This window comes from Hyperolius riggenbachi, chromosome 1 (assembly GCF_040937935.1).
Source record: "Hyperolius riggenbachi isolate aHypRig1 chromosome 1, aHypRig1.pri, whole genome shotgun sequence".
Taxonomy (NCBI): domain Eukaryota; kingdom Metazoa; phylum Chordata; class Amphibia; order Anura; family Hyperoliidae; genus Hyperolius; species Hyperolius riggenbachi.
The window spans coordinates 581,025,991-581,041,565 of record NC_090646.1 but is presented as its reverse complement, the minus strand read 5'-3'; the positions used below and the strand labels follow the sequence as shown (position 1 = coordinate 581,041,565).

Below are 15,575 nucleotides of genomic sequence, written 5' to 3'. Positions count from 1 at the left end.
CATCCAATCTTACCATTTCTATATAGTTTAAGGGTAAATTAAGTGAATATATTGAAAGTATAATTTAGGCAGTTCCCTTATATTACATAGAAATGGTAAGATTGGATGAAAAAATTGTACCATGTATGGCCACCATTAGTCTAATAGCAATCAGTATGTGACGGCTGGGGTGGGAGGGATGGAGGTGCGCACTTTGGTGTCTCAGCTTTGGGTGCTGGAGGACCTTGTCCCGGCTCTGGGTGTAAGTAATTCAGATCATGATTGGGAGGAAACAGAACGAGTTTATGGAATGGAGTGAGTGGTAATATGGGAGATGACAGAAGTGAAATCAGTAGCTGCAAATACCTGCACAGCATGTAGGAACTTTGTAGCTTTCTGACAGCAATAAACCTCAGCTTTATTATCACACCATGGTTAATGAAAAGCTGAAATTAGAGTCTCTCTACAATCTGTGCAGATATGACTACTAGTTGTTCCCAGTCTACAGCACCTCTTCATGATCCCAACTTGTTAAAATACTGCAGGATGTCTATGCTTCAGTATTCAGGTTTTATATTACATAACTGTAATAATGCACAATCACACGGAAATGTGCACAATGATAACCAGTGGCGTAGCTAAGGAGCTGTAGGCCCCGATGCAAGTTTTACAATGGGGCCCCCCAAGGACTCTATACATAACAATTGCTATGGCGCACCAAAACCTGCCAATGGCAACTACAGTGTCCCAGAGGTGCAAGAAGGGGATGGGGAACAGTTTGTTAATGGTTACCACTATTCAAAGTATCTATAGAAGTGTTTATTAGGCCCACAGGACCAATAGAGAGCTAATACTGTAGTTGAGGGAGGGCCCTTCGGGGCCCCTCTGGCCCAAGGGCCCCGATGCGGTCGCTACCTCTGCACCCCCTATTGCTACGCCCCTGATGATAACCATTATGGTAACTGTAAAAATGCAGAGTCACTTGTAAATGTGCATAACATTAACCTTTATGGTAGCTGTAACAATGATCAAGTGCATGAAAATGTGCAGTATACAATATCAATATTCACAGGAACTGTAATAAACCACAATTATATTGAAATGTGAACAAAGTTAACGTTCCATTTACAATAATGGGAAAGAAAACAAACATACACAAAAAATCACATAGTGATATATCGGTAATAGAATGTCCTCCTATACTCATTTCCCTCACAGGAGGAGGTGTATATCTGGGAGCTGCCTTATTAAATGATGCTTCAAGACCCCACCATCAGTTACTTCAAGGACCTACCATGCTACCATCACATTCATATTTACTCTCATCTCCTCCTGCACACTGGAGGTGGTAACAAGCCACTTGTCATTGACAAGGATAAAGTTTATTTTATTTTATTTTACAATAATTTTTGCCCCCACTTGCAGAGTACCTCTCCTCCTATTTCAAGAACCCTGTAGCCTGGCATTTTTTATATGGTGAAATCCTATGCTGGCTGACACTCTTCAAAGTTCAAAGTCACTTCTCTAAATGCACCTACCATAACTGGGATCACTTTGGCCTTCACTTTCCACATCTTCTCTAGTTCTTTTTTAGGACCTGATACTTCTTTGGTTACTCCTTCTTCCCAAGGAACTATTTATACCAAATAAATAGTTGGTATTAAAGGTATAAATAGTTCCTTGGGCTGTGATGTATTTAGTAGGCTGGATAACTTTGAAAAAGAGAAGAAGATCCTTTAGAAATGTTGATGGTCATTCGAGCCTCATGTACTTTATCCTGAATGGAGCTATGTAATGGATATTAAAGCTTCTTAATTGCAATTTGAAGACTGTGCTGGGTCTCTACTCCCTCTACACTTAACCTTAGTGTGCAACCATTGCATCTACTATACCTCATTTGCATAATATGACCTACCCCAAAAATAAGCCCTATCATAATTTTTTCAGGATTTTTGAGGATGCTCGAAATATAAGCCCTGCTCCAAAAATAACACATAGTTACCGTCCCTAAAAAAAAGTCAAATCAAATAGTGTCCCAGCAGCTATGGTATACAATAAAATGCAGCAGGACACATATACCCTTCACCAAGGAAAGCAGACACCCCCAAAAGAATAACACTCAAAACCACCCGTGACTAGACGCAACACTATAAGGATTCGCAAGTGCTGGACTTTCGATAAATGTAGATTGCTGTATACAGATTATGCTGGCACTTTATAAATTATTAATAATAATAAATAATGTGTAAAAAGGAAGTAGAGACTTTATGAGAAATTCACGAGGAATTCAGGATTTGGAGAGTTATGATGATTTTCCAGTATGTAATGACATGACAATATTTGAATAAATGTTGTTGATTTTTTTGTTTAAGAATAAATGTAGATTGTTGTTCAGGGAAAAATAAGACATCCCCTGGAAATAAACCCTTTTTTTTGGAACTAAAATGTATATAAGACCCTGTCTTATTTTCGGGGGAAATAAGGAAAATGTTTACTAAAATGCTTTTAAAATAAAATGAATACCATATATATTTACATTACTTTTAAGACTCTCAGGAAAATATACACATACTTTAATATGTTTAAGTGCTATTTTTTCTGGAGCCTGACTTCAGTTTCTATCAAAACTTTACAGGCACAGTGGGGTTCCTGCTGCTGACTGTACAATGCTTTACGAGATTTATTTTATTATTTTTATATCTTTACACATTCTTTCTGGAAGTGTGCTTAAACTCTTTTTATTGTATTCTGTTAGTTATATAGTTGAAATTGCATTACTATGGTGCACACCAGAGAAAGTATTTTTAATTTTATTTTTGATTCTGAACTGTCAAAAAAGATATTGTCAAATAACTTATTATTAGTGTTTGTGCTTGAATTAAAGATCCTGCATTTGCAAACCTGAATTATGCCAAACACCACACGTTAACACCCAAGCTAGTGGACAGGGTCCTGGGGAGGTCACTTACATGCGGTTCAGCATCAAGTGACTCCGATGTGTCCTCCTTACTCTTCGATGCTTGAACGGAGGAAGCATCGGGGTCACGTGAACTGTGACGTGGACCAAAACCCCATTACCCTGTCCACCAGATTGGGTGCTGAAGTGTGGTGTTCGGCAAAGTTCCGAATGCAAGATCCTGAATTCAAACACCAACACTACCTATAATGAACATTTTCTTGTAAACACATTGTACAACAACATGACAGTTTATTAGAGAAGTATGAAATGGACAGTTATATTAGCACTAACTGATACCTGGGTAGTTTTCACCACGATTGCACCCAATCTCAAGGCATTCCAGAGAAGACATCTTCAGTATTATATCTTGTTCTTTGGGCGTTAAATAGGCGTCACACACACTGAGCTTCTTGAAAGAACCCAAGAACTGCTCAATTGCTGGTCCAATGTGATCCACAAAATCTCTACACTCACTGAGCTGGAGCACGATATGATCAGATATTGCAAAAAAAACTTTGAATGTTTCACTGTCCAGCTTAGAGGCCTTATTTCCACTGACTTCAGAAACTTCTAAATCGAAAACGGGTACTTTGTGGCCTTTAAATGACATAAAGGGATGAATAATGGAGTCTCGTAGTTCAATTTGTTCTGGAAAAACTGAATAGAATTCATCACATTCCTTCTTTGACTTCTCATTGTCTTCATTTGTTTCGCTAATAGAAACATAAGCAGAGGAGTAATCATCATCTATGGTTGGGACACCATACCTTTCAAGAGATCTTGCTAGGTTTGAATATTCTGGTGGCATTACTTGGTTTGTTGCATCAATTACACATTTAATGCAACTTAAAGTACTAATACACTCTGGATATTTCTGAAGGAATCGGAGAATACTTTCAGCATCATTGTTGGTTATGACTTTCACTGAAAAGCCAACAGTCTTTCCAGCCAGAAATTGCTTAATAATAGGTGCACAGTCAGGTAGACACTGAGTTTCATCTGCAGCTTCGATTGCAAGAGTTGCCAATAAGTTAAACAAACGGAAAGCAATGTCTATAGCGACACATTGACGTAACATGAGGAGATAATGTTCCTCAATCAGTTCAAGCTCTGGATGTCTCTGTAAATGTTCTCTACTTTCTAGATAACAATCCAGTGCTTCCGAGTTGTCGTAGAGAGTGAATAAGAAGGAAAGAATCTTTACAGTTGCCTTTGCAGAAATTCTGCTGGCATATTTCAGAAAATAGCTGTAGCGTCCTATAAGCTTGAGGAAACTATTAACCTGATGAAGGTAGTGCAAACCCTTCCCCTCATCCTCTAATTTATCAGACTCTAAAAATTCACTAAGTCTGTTTCCAGCAAGAAACTCTTGGAATGACGGGTCGTAGAATCTGTACATGGACTGCAGCCTCTGTGCTGTGAATTTGCTCAAAAGGCCAAGCTTAATGGCCATGCCACTGTCCACACTAGATGCCTTTAGGTCTTCATCTGAGAACTGAAATTTAGATTGAAAAAGACCTTTGAGTGCGAGATCTCCACATGATGACACTTGGCATTTCACCACTTCAGTCTCTTCAGGGAACTTCAGCATGATGCATTTTAAGTATGTTTTAAAAATATTTATGTCATCAAATTTATAGTTACCGGGACATTCGGTCCATGAAGAAAACTGAGCAACAATAATCAAAGGAGTCTGCAGAATGGCTGGTAAGTTTTTGGATGCCACTAATTCCAGCAAAAATTCATCTACTTTCTCATCATTTAGTAAAAGAATTTTCTTCACCAAGTAAATGCTACTGTATAAAGGAAATTTCTGAATATTCAGTATAGTTCTCGCATATTGTCGCAACATCCATGACTTGTCTGTGCAAACTGTAACTGTTATAGTTACTCTGTTCCAGGGGTTCTTCAGTAGGAGTTCTTGTATAGCTCTAGGAATACCGTCCTTCATGCCATAATCATCCAGGAGGAATAGCACTTTGTCCTTGAAATGCTTTATTATCCCCCCCAGAGACTCTTCAGGGATGGATGTAGTGGTGGCCACCAGCTGCTTGCAGATGATATCATACAGGGACTGCTGGCTGTTGGTGGAAGACAGGGAGATGTAGAACACAAGGCTGAACCTGCGGAGGAGAGGACATTTCCCTGATGCCCAGAGAATGGCAATCTTCCTGAGCAGAGCTGTTTTCCCACTTCCAACTTCTCCTTCAATCATGGTGATGTCCCCCAGCTCTGACAGGATGTCCGGTAATGTGAGCTGCCTCACTGGCTGATTTCTGATGTCCTTCATCATGATGGAGACATCTGCAAACAGTGACTTCAGGTCTACGGAAATGGAGTCTCTCAATGTATTATGGAAAGCAGAATCACTATATGTTTCAATGAGCTGGTCCGTCAGCATTTGTACCTCTTCTAGCAGCATAGCTTTTCCGTGGGATATTTCTACAAGGAAATTGTTCAGTTTCAGTAAGCAGTACATTTTTTAACATTTCCTACAACACATCTTAATAAAATCTAAATAGAAAAACTGGGACCATGCAAACATCTTAGTCAGGGCCGGCCCGCCCATGAAGCAGGGTGAAACTTTTGCCTCAGGCGGCACTTCTGGGGGGGCGGCACCCGCCCGTCCGTGGGTGTGAGGGGCCACCCGAGCTGGAGGGGATAGCGGGCAGGAAGGGGGTATTGGGCCTAGCGGCGGGGAGGGGGGCTGGACCCCCCCCCTCCCTCGCCTGGGTCCCCCGTCCTCCGCTCCCCTCCAGCTTTAAAAAGTTGTGTGGCTGGCTGGCTGGCTGCAGCTGTAAGAGGCAACGGGCGGGGATCACTCACCTCTTCCTCGTTCCAACGTGCGCTCCACTGACTTCACTTCCTGCGGCATAGCAGGCTAGGCTGGAACGAGGAAGAGGTGAGTGATCCCCGCCCGTTGCCTCTTACAGCTGCAGCCAGCCACACAACTTTTTAAAGCTGGAGGGGAGCGGAGGACGGGGGACCCAGGCGAGGGAGGGGGGTCCGACCCCCCTCCCCGCCGCTAGGCCCAATACCCCCTTCCTGCCCGCTATCCCCTCCAGCTCGGGCGGCCCCTCACACCCACGGCTGGGGGGGGGGGGTTGCTGAAAGCTTGCCTCAGGCGGCAAAAAGTCTAGGGCCGGGCCTGATCTTAGTAGATGAGCAAAGGCCTCTTCTCACTAAAGTGTAAAAGGCTGCATTTACCAGAATACAGTAAAAAGCAAGAATGGATGGTAAATGCATCCTATGTTATCAATAGAATGTGTTTACATTGTCAAATGCATGACACAATCGCTTAACTGCAAATGTAAAATGCAGATCTGCAGCAATTTACTGCAAATGCTGGATCTCCGAACACAAATCAGGTGTAATGGAAACCTATGGGAATGTATGGTTCCCACTAGGCTTCCAGCCGCACAAAAAATGCATACTTGTGCTGTAGAAATTCGGTGCCATCGTCCCCGTTTGTCCCCTCTCTGCTCATCTTGGAGACTGGGAAGCAAAGGGCTTCCAGTTGACTTGCAAAAGAACGAATGAGGATCTTCCTACAGTACAAATAATTATTATTGGTTCATGTGGACCAATGAGAATCCTCCCTATTGCTAAGTAGGATTCACATTTCTTTTTACAAACCAACATGCTTCCTGGTCTCCAGGCAAGCAGTGAATAAATGGTGATGAGAGTGGATGGGGCAGGCGATGAGAAAACTGGCTGCAGTACCGGCAGACTGGTGGTGATGCAAATGCAGCGGGCATTCTAAATGGCGCCACCACATTCGCTGTTGAATTTTCTGGAATGATCTCCTGAAAATGCTGAAATTTATTTTGTAAGACTGTTTTTTTCAGTCTTGAGAACTGCATTTCTAAAAGGTTTTTATTTATTTATTTATTTTCGGGATTTTCCCTCAGCTATAAAAATACATAAGGGACATGAGTCCCTGCAACTCACAAAGAAACATTTGGAATTCTCTGTGTGATTTCCCTTCATCGCTATGCCTTCAGTGATTGCTTGCTTATAGGGTTATATCCTATCTTAGGTGATAAGTAGCTTGCGGATGGCACGAGAATTATCAGCAAATCCTATTACCGGTTTGCAGGGACGGATCAAGACCAAGTTGCGCCTGGGGCAAGGTCAGGATTTGGCGCCTAAAGGTCAGGTTTTGGCGCCTAAACTGCCATTAATTTTGCCGCCTTCAACAAACTGCGCCTGGGGCAAGATACCCGCTTGCCCCCCCCCCCCTAGATCCGTCCCTGCCGGTTTGACTTATGCGATCATGGCCAATTGTTAGGGAGCACAGGGCTTTCCATTGGCCCACTGTCTGGAGCCAAGATTTCAGTGGAGCCAGGGCTGGTTCTCATGCTCAGAAAACCATGGGAGTTTTCTGTTTCTTACAACACTGGCAATTGGTGGTTGGCATCCAGCCTGGCATTCATGGCTTCATGATGCTGGGGGATTTAAAATTTCAGTCTCTTGGCTTCATCAATCAGGCGCACCGAGATAGTTAATAGGGCACTACAAATAACAGCGCAGTTGTGCTGCAACCAGTATTCTTCAGCTATTCAAATTAGTAAGTTACACCCGTTGACAATGCACCTGTTGTAACATGCATCATATGTCCTTTAATATATAATTAGAACACACCTACCTTTCAGTGGCAACTCTGCTTTCTGCAATACACTTGTGAAATAGGCACCCTAAAATGAGCAGCATGAATATTAATTTTTTGTAATCATATTATATTTAAAACTATAGTAAGTGCAAAATATAATAAATACTACAATTAAAATACCTTTCCTCTATATTTAGCCAGTGATATGGATGCTATCAGCCAGAAAATATATGGCGCCACCCAATGTATAGTCCAAGCCAGGTAAGACCTTGCCAGCAGTACGGATATGGGCGAGCGAGAATTAAAATTCGATCTTGTGGTGAATCGGGCCAAATTCTCTTACTGAACATTTAGGTGAAAATGCGGTTTCTCTGTCGCTGAAAGATCATGGGCACAGTTAACTGGGCATTATGGTGGGAAGAATTTGGTGGTAAGTGCTTTGTTGGGAAGTGGTGGGAAGTGAATTAGTGGGAAGTGCCTGTTGAATTATCTCACCTTACTTATTAACTCACAATGTATCTCTCCTTAACTGACTTAACTCATGATGTATCTATCCTTATTTAACTTAACTCATAATTACCTCTCCTTATCTGTTCATCTCATGAATTATCTCTCCTTATTTGTTTATCTCATGTATTAGCTCTCCTTACAGTTAAGGTGAAAAAATAAAGTAGCTTTGTGAATCGACTCCCAGGAGAGATAATTTATGAGTAGGAATGATCAAGCATGAGTTAAGTCAATTAAGGAGAGATACCAGTAAATCATGAGTTAGGTTAGATAAGGAGAGATAAATCATTAATAAAGTTATTTAACCACTTCAGCCTTAAGTCATTTTCACTTTTCGCATCCGAGCAATTTTCACCTCCCATTCATTAGCCTATAACTTTATCACTACTTATCACAATGAACTAATCTATATCTTGTTTTTTTCGCCACCAATTAGGCTTTCTTTGGGTGGTACATTTTGCTAAGAGCCACTTTACTGTAAATGCATTTTACCGGAAGAATAAGAAAAAAACAGAAAAAAATCATTATTTCTCAGTTTTCAGCCATTATAGTTTTAAAATAATACATGCCTCTATAATTAAAACTCACGTATTGTATTTGCCCATATGTCCCGGTTATTACACCGTTAAAATTATGTCCCTATCACAATGTATAATATAATATATATAATATTTTATTTGGAAATAAAGGTGAATTTTTTCCGTTTTGCATTTATCACTATTTACAAGTTTAAAATAAAAAAAATATAGAAATATTTCATCTTTACATTGATATTTAAAAAGTTTAGACCCTTAGATAAATATTTACATGTTTTGTTTTTTTTTTGTAATGTTTTTGTTTTTTTTCATAACAAACATTTTATTTGGGTATTTTTGGGAGGGTGGGATGTAAACAGCACTTTCATAATGTAAATGTATGTTGAGTTTTATTTTTTTTACTTTTAGTTGTAGTTTTACTTTTTTACATGAGTTTGTTTACGTGACGTCACTCTAAGCGTAATATACGCTTAGAGGGACGCATGGGGGACGCAACAGCCAGAAAAAGCGAAGCTTCTGAGAGAAGCTGTTGCTTTTTCTGCGGGGGAGAGGAATCAGTGATCGGGCAACATAGCCCGATTCACTGATTGCCTAGCTAACGAACCGCGGGCCAGGAGCACGCGTGCACGCGCGCGATCGGCCTCAGGAGCGAGCGGACGCGCACATGGCCTCCTGGGCATAGCTAGTACGACCAGGAGGCCAAAGTAGTTATGAAGAGATAAATTGTGAGTTAATAAGTAAGGTGAGCTAAGTCAACTGAAAAGCTTTGTGAATCCCCCCATATTTTTTGTTTCACTGCCATTCACAATTTCATAATGTCCAAGTTATCAACATAACAACTGTTATACTGTGCATTGCCCACCCAAAGGAATCATCAGCCAAAAATAAAGTAAATAACATTTACTTACCTGGGGCTTTCTCCATCCCCTCGGAGCTGTCTGTCCCACGCTGACAGCTCCGCTCGCAGCCGCTGATCCGGGGTCCCCGCACGGTGCAGAGGACAACCTCAAGGTCGTCCTTACTGCACCTGCGTGAAGCACCGCTGTCAATCAAGCCAACGTTGTCTGCGGCGTAAAAATGTGCAAAAAAAAAAAAATTGGCCTGGAACACTTGCAAACCTTTAAATAAATTGTCTGCTGAAGGGTTAAAAAGTATTCCTTGCAGTATGTTGTACTTATAGTACATGCAGTAAGAACACTTATCCCCAACTCAACCCCTCCAAAACAAAAATAGGGCCTTTTACTTAAACAGTTTCAGTAGAAGAGTTTCAGTAGCCCTACATTTGTTTAAGACACAATGGTCTCAATTCACTAAGCTTATCTCCTGCCTTTAATAACGTTTCTAGAGTTATCATCATGGTGATGAGGCATGTAGTATTCAGGAAACATTTTACCTCAGGCACACCTAAACTTAACTCTTCTGTCTTTAAGTTAACTCTTCAACCCTTAAAGCGGACCCAAACCAAACATTTTTTTAATTCAAAATATTTAGTTGCACTGCTCTGACCCATACAAAGATAAATAAACACCCCCTCAAGCCTATGAGCATTTCAGTGCATGCTTTTCACCCTTTTCATAACTAGGGTTATACAGGTGGCAGCCATTACTTCTGAGCTTAGTAGGAGGTTTTAGATCATGGGTGTGTTTGTCATCAGCTACCCTCCCTCACAGGGGCGTCATCTATGTGAAATCTCACACAAGCTGAGATCACCTCCCCTGTGACATCATCAGTAGCAGCCTGTGTTTTGTTTTTTATCTCCTCCACCATTCTGCCGGATTCTTTCCCGGCAATATGAAAGGAAGGTAGGGGTTCCTACAATACATTTTAAATATTTAATGTTTGTTATCATGCAGCTAAAAAAAGACGGCTATTTATTATTATAAGTTAGAAAATAGATTTTATTTCTGAAATCTTGTATTTTTAATTTGGGTCCTCTTTAAAATAACTCCAGAATTCTAAAGCTAAAGACAGGCTGTTAATTAACTGTGTGTGAAAATAACTACAGAGAAGGTAACTTAACTACAGAGGAGGTAACTTAAGGAATGAAGAGATACGATAACTCTCTCACTGTGTGGAGGTAAGTTTTCTCTTGCCTTATTATCTGCAGCATGATCTTAGTGAATTGAGGCCATTACCTAAGTTAAATATAGTTACATACTCATTTTAACCCTTTGTACAATGAAGCTCATTTGTAAAATAGCTTCTTTCACAGACAGTGATAAGTTGTAAATGAACCCAAGATGATATTTACCGTCACTCCAACAAATCCGCAATAACTCAAAATGTATTGTTCAATTTCATCCCTGTTTTTTTGGCTTTGGAGGAATGAACAGCTAAAACAGAACAGAAAGTTGTTTATTTTTCAGTAACTTAAACAGGATGGTGGTATTGTGCAAAGAACTGGGACAAATCATAGATATTTGAGTTATATGCTAGTTAATGGGTGTGATTAAACAGAGAATGATCAGACTACTGATTTAGAGGAGTTAACATGCTTGTATGTTCAGAGGATCCCAAACTGATTCACTAATGCTCAGCGGGAATGTGGTACTCTGTGCACTAGGTAGCAAATGTGTGTACTTACTGCACATTTGATTCACTATTGCTAATGTAAAGTTTATTTCATGTGCAAGCAGGGGCAAGGCAAACTGTTCCACTACTTAGATACTGATTCACTAAACTGTGGTGAGATTGCCAGCCATGGGCTAGCAGTGTACAGCAATTTAATAGTACTAATGTCGTGGGAGCACCACCCATTGACCTATCAGCGTTTCTATGGTAATGCACGCTGTGCTGTGTGTTACCGTAGCAATGGGATCATTATCCTGATAAACAGAGTAGTGCTATTAGGTTAATGGGCAGTTTGTAACATCAAAAAAAGGGGCATCCGTGGGCACCAATTGATATAAGCAGACTTTACTCCATAGACATCCGCATCAGCATGAATGACAGTAAAGATGTTCATACTTCACCTTTTGTTGGTTGCTGTACAGCTCATAAAGACAAAGGATGGTCGACAATTGTTTTGCGCAAATCGCGCATCATCACGGACCTCTAGGTGGATTCCATGGCGGGGAGAAAGCTTGTCGCCATGGCGGGGAGGCTTGGCATATATATGCGCAACTCCTCCCCTCCGTAAGGCGGGCCGGCAGCGTCATGCTCAAACCCCAGAACTGATCTGTGTTTAAACGCAGAGCTCACTACCAGTGCTTCCGGATCAATCTTCTCCACTACCCTTGCAACACGCTCGCGAGAGCCGCTTGCGGTTGCCTAGAAACCGACGCCTGAGTACTGCTCATCAAAAACGGGCAGACAAAAGTCTCCCTTTTGACAAGATATTGGAATTGATAAGAGTAAGTGAGACGCTGCCTTCCCGCCTGTTTCCAAGCGTAATTAATTATCAGACATAAAGGAGCAGGAAAAGGTATAAAAGTATAAAGCACCCGATTAGTGTAATGGTGTTCAGTAACCAGATGGGCCCATTAAAGTGACAGCGCGAAACAATTGTCGACCATCCTTTGTCTTTATGAGCTGTACAGCAACCAACAAACGGTGATGTATGAACATCTTTACTGTCATTCATGCTGATGCGGATGTCTAAGGAGTAACGTCTGCTTATACCAATTGGTGCCCACGGATGCCCCTTTTTTGATGTTACAAATACATGCTGTTTACGTGGAGGCACAGTTGTCATGCAGAGTACTTATACATCAAAGCAAGCAAAGATCTATGTTTGAAGTACTTTACTAGCCATCTGAGTGCAAGGGCTTAGACTGTTTTTCTTAATCTCTACACAAGGTTAATGGGAAGTGTTGTTAGTACTGTACTGGTAACATTGCCATGCCCTACCTGCTCTGGATCCCATAGAGCCTTCCCGGTCCTCTGTCCATCTACTCATTCCCCTGCTGTGCCCTGTTCAAGTCTGGCACCTTAGGGACTCCTCCAGGGGTAAAGCAATAGCCAAAGCAGCTGCTATGGGGCCCTGAAGCAGAGGAGGCCCAGGTGGTACTTGATGTATTTACTAATAACTATATTGTTTTCCTCCACCCTCTGACTGTGTCTCAGTGCCCATGGATTACAAGTAGTGTAGATGAGATTGAAAATTGGCCACATATCCATAGTTAAGGAGCAGGTGGCAATGCTCAGAAATGCCTATATCTGATGGCGCCATTAAAGTTTTGCTATGGCTCCACATAAACTCTAGCTACACCAATGGACTCCTCGGAAGACTTCTTCCCAGAGTGCTTCTGAAGATGGGCGCATCCATACTATGTGCGAGCGCGGACTTGCGCATGTGCAGTACGGATCCGCAGGTCGCGGAAACATATACTTCTAAAGGCTGCTCAAGGAGGACTGAAGATGTATTCAACATGCAGGTCGAATAATTTCATTGGGGAGACAGCACTGCAAAAAGACACAGAGAGAGAGCCAGGAAGGCTCTATGGACTCTATAATGTTTAATCATTTAAGCCGCCTGGACGTGATTGTCACGTCCAGGCGGCTGCTGCTGTGCAACCCCCCATAGCCCGGAGATCAATGAATGGGAACATAGTTCCCTTTAATTGATCTAAGTCCCCGGCAGAAAAACTGATGGCTTTTTATCAGAGGCCGCGGTCTTTCTGACAAAAACAAAGTTTCCCGTCCTCCATATGCGATCCATATGCGATCCGATCGCGCAGGCGCAGTGCAGAGCGACCTCCAGGTCGCTCTGACGTTATCGCCGGGGACCGGGTCGGAGCTCCAGCAAACGGTTGCGGGTACAGCTGAGACGAGGGAGGTCCTGGGAGCTTGGGGCTGGAGGAAGCCCCCGGTAAGTAGCATTTATTTTATTAAAATTGCCCTGACAACTCCTTTAAGTACAGTTTCAATTGCAGACTGCAAAAGTTATTTTAAACAGAAGATGAAAAATTCTCCTAGGAGAAAACTTAGAAGCAAAATTTAATTGCATCAAGCCCATCGTGCTCAATACTGTTTGAATAAAAAATCACTAAAACCACCTGCTGTACTCCAATGGGACATGCTACCACCAGGGAAAGGAGATCACAATCTCCCCCTTATTTGCTTACACTCACCAACTGGATGCTTGCCACTTTGCATGTCATAAACCTGTATTGGTCCTAGCAATCACATCATGCCAGGCAACGATCTTTAACTTTTAAACTTTAATCACTCCACAGAGTGGGACCTCAAAATATGCACCCGCCGTGGACTAGAGTCAGCAGGTTGCAGATCTGTTACCAGCACTTCCGTATACAGCTCGAGCGTCAACATACCATATTTTTATAGCACTTACTCAGGAAACCATTTTGCATGTTCCTTCCAGGGATCATCATCTTTCTCCCAGTTCCCCAGACATCCTCCACAGGAGAAGCACTGCACCGTGTCTCTGATTCCTGGATTATTTAACATAGGAAAAAGAAATAACAATAAAATATTTTATACTGTACATATATAATATTACACATTGCTGTAAAGAAAAGTCTATGCAGGCATTAGGAGGAGAATAAGATTACCTGTAAAGAAAAAGCCAGCTTGCACAAGACCAGATGGGTCCACCAAAGCGTAGACCGGCCAGTGGGAGAAAGACTTCATCCTGCTTTGCTCTTCATCCATAGCTTCCATATGGTCTCCCTGAGACTCATCCGTAGGTTTCACACGAATATCATACTTTGATATATTGCCAGTATCACAACCTTTAACAAATTCACAGTTGGGGTTGAATTTTCTGTGCTGATCCATAGGAGTAAAGCTGAAAGGCTGCCTGCAGAGTACCAGTCCACAGGAGAAACACTGGCAGCTGTTCTGCAGACCTGTACGGAAGAATCCAGCTGATGTCATCTCTTTTGGAGACCAGCTAGACAATGGATCCATAGCCATGAGACTATTCAGCCTTTTCAGTTCACTTCTCATGGCGTAGTTGGGTCCTCTGGGCAGCTGTTCTCTTATTTTCCTATGCTTTTCTTCAGCTCGGTGGAAAGATTTGCTAACATCTATGTGCTTCATATGTGGTGGCAAAGGGATGTTTTGAGATGAGTCAGAGAGCTCCGATATATTGATCAGATCCATATTTTTAGGATTTACGAAGTTACTTCAGCCAGTGGAATGATAGCTAAAATGTTAATGTTTCCATACACAGGTTATGTAGCAGAGATATCTACAAGATAATAAAGGGCAAAAAGTCATAAGCTCAGTGTAAACTATTCCCTTGAACTGTGAGTAGATGTAAGCTTTGCTTTATGACCTAACCACGTGGTGGTTTAAAGGGCAATGTAATGAGCAATCCTACTGATCACTGAGTACCACTCTGCTGCTGGTTTTGAAGAATTCATTGAGCCAGATTGCTCAGTTGATGTTTAAAGTGAACCGAGCACCATTTTTAGCACAAGGGCATCTCAATAGCACATTAAAAATTCATGCCGACAATGTGTGTCATTATTGAAAAAATGTTCCACTTTACCTTTATTTTTTTACATTTAAAAGTTTAGAGGTTTTATTAGCCTACTTCCACGGCCAGCCCCTGCCCGAACCTCAGACATTTCAGGCAGCCAAGGACTAATATAATTGTTTTATTGCACACATTAGCACTTTCATCAACAGAGGGGGGTGGGTAATTAGGCCAACTGCTTCAAAGAATTTACAGAAGTCACAGATGCTATCTTCATACCTTCCATCTGGATAAATAAGGGTAGCTAGAAGGGGGGGGGGGGGGACATGTAGCTATTAGAAACCAGGAGAAATTCCAGGGGAAAAAAGGGTGCTTAGTTCCCTTTAAGTAGCAGCACAGAACCACTTGGCTGCGAAACTCCTGCATGCAGCATTCAAGCATTGTACTTCCATTGCAAACAAAAAAAGCAAAACAGAATTTAAACTAGTATTTAAGAACTTAGTACAACATCATATAACTTTAAAATGATTATTGGCTATCAGAGAGAATATAATTGTGAGGTGTTTATAGATTGGATACCAATATTTGCAAACAGAT

General features: G+C 41.6%; 1 protein-coding gene across 1 annotated transcript; it reads right to left on the bottom strand.

The window, feature by feature from the left end:
* Nucleotides 1–1,463: 1,463 nt before the first annotated feature.
* LOC137538607 (baculoviral IAP repeat-containing protein 1-like) lies at nt 1,464–14,626 on the bottom strand. The gene is made up of 6 exons (XM_068260911.1): nt 14,107–14,626; nt 13,887–13,986; nt 10,845–10,926; nt 7,587–7,635; nt 3,236–5,380; nt 1,464–1,612 (listed from the first exon to the last, which is right to left on the bottom strand). Exons 1-6 carry the CDS (start codon nt 14,594–14,596, stop codon nt 1,464–1,466), a joined length of 3,015 nt encoding a protein of 1,004 aa, XP_068117012.1. The 5' UTR covers nt 14,597–14,626.
* Nucleotides 14,627–15,575: the final 949 nt, after the last annotated feature.

Bases quoted from the DNA above. Each gene is read 5' to 3' on its own strand.
- LOC137538607 (XM_068260911.1), bottom strand. From the start codon at position 14,596: ATGAAGCACATAGATGTTAGCAAATCTTTCCACCGAGCTGAAGAAAAG. The intron at 13,987-14,106 runs GTAATCTTATTC...TAAATAATCCAG, and splicing joins AGCTGGCTTTTTCTTTACAG to GAATCAGAGACACGGTGCAG. The intron at 10,927-13,886 runs GTAAGTGCTATA...GTTCTGTTTTAG, and splicing joins CATGCAAAATGGTTTCCTGA to CTGTTCATTCCTCCAAAGCC.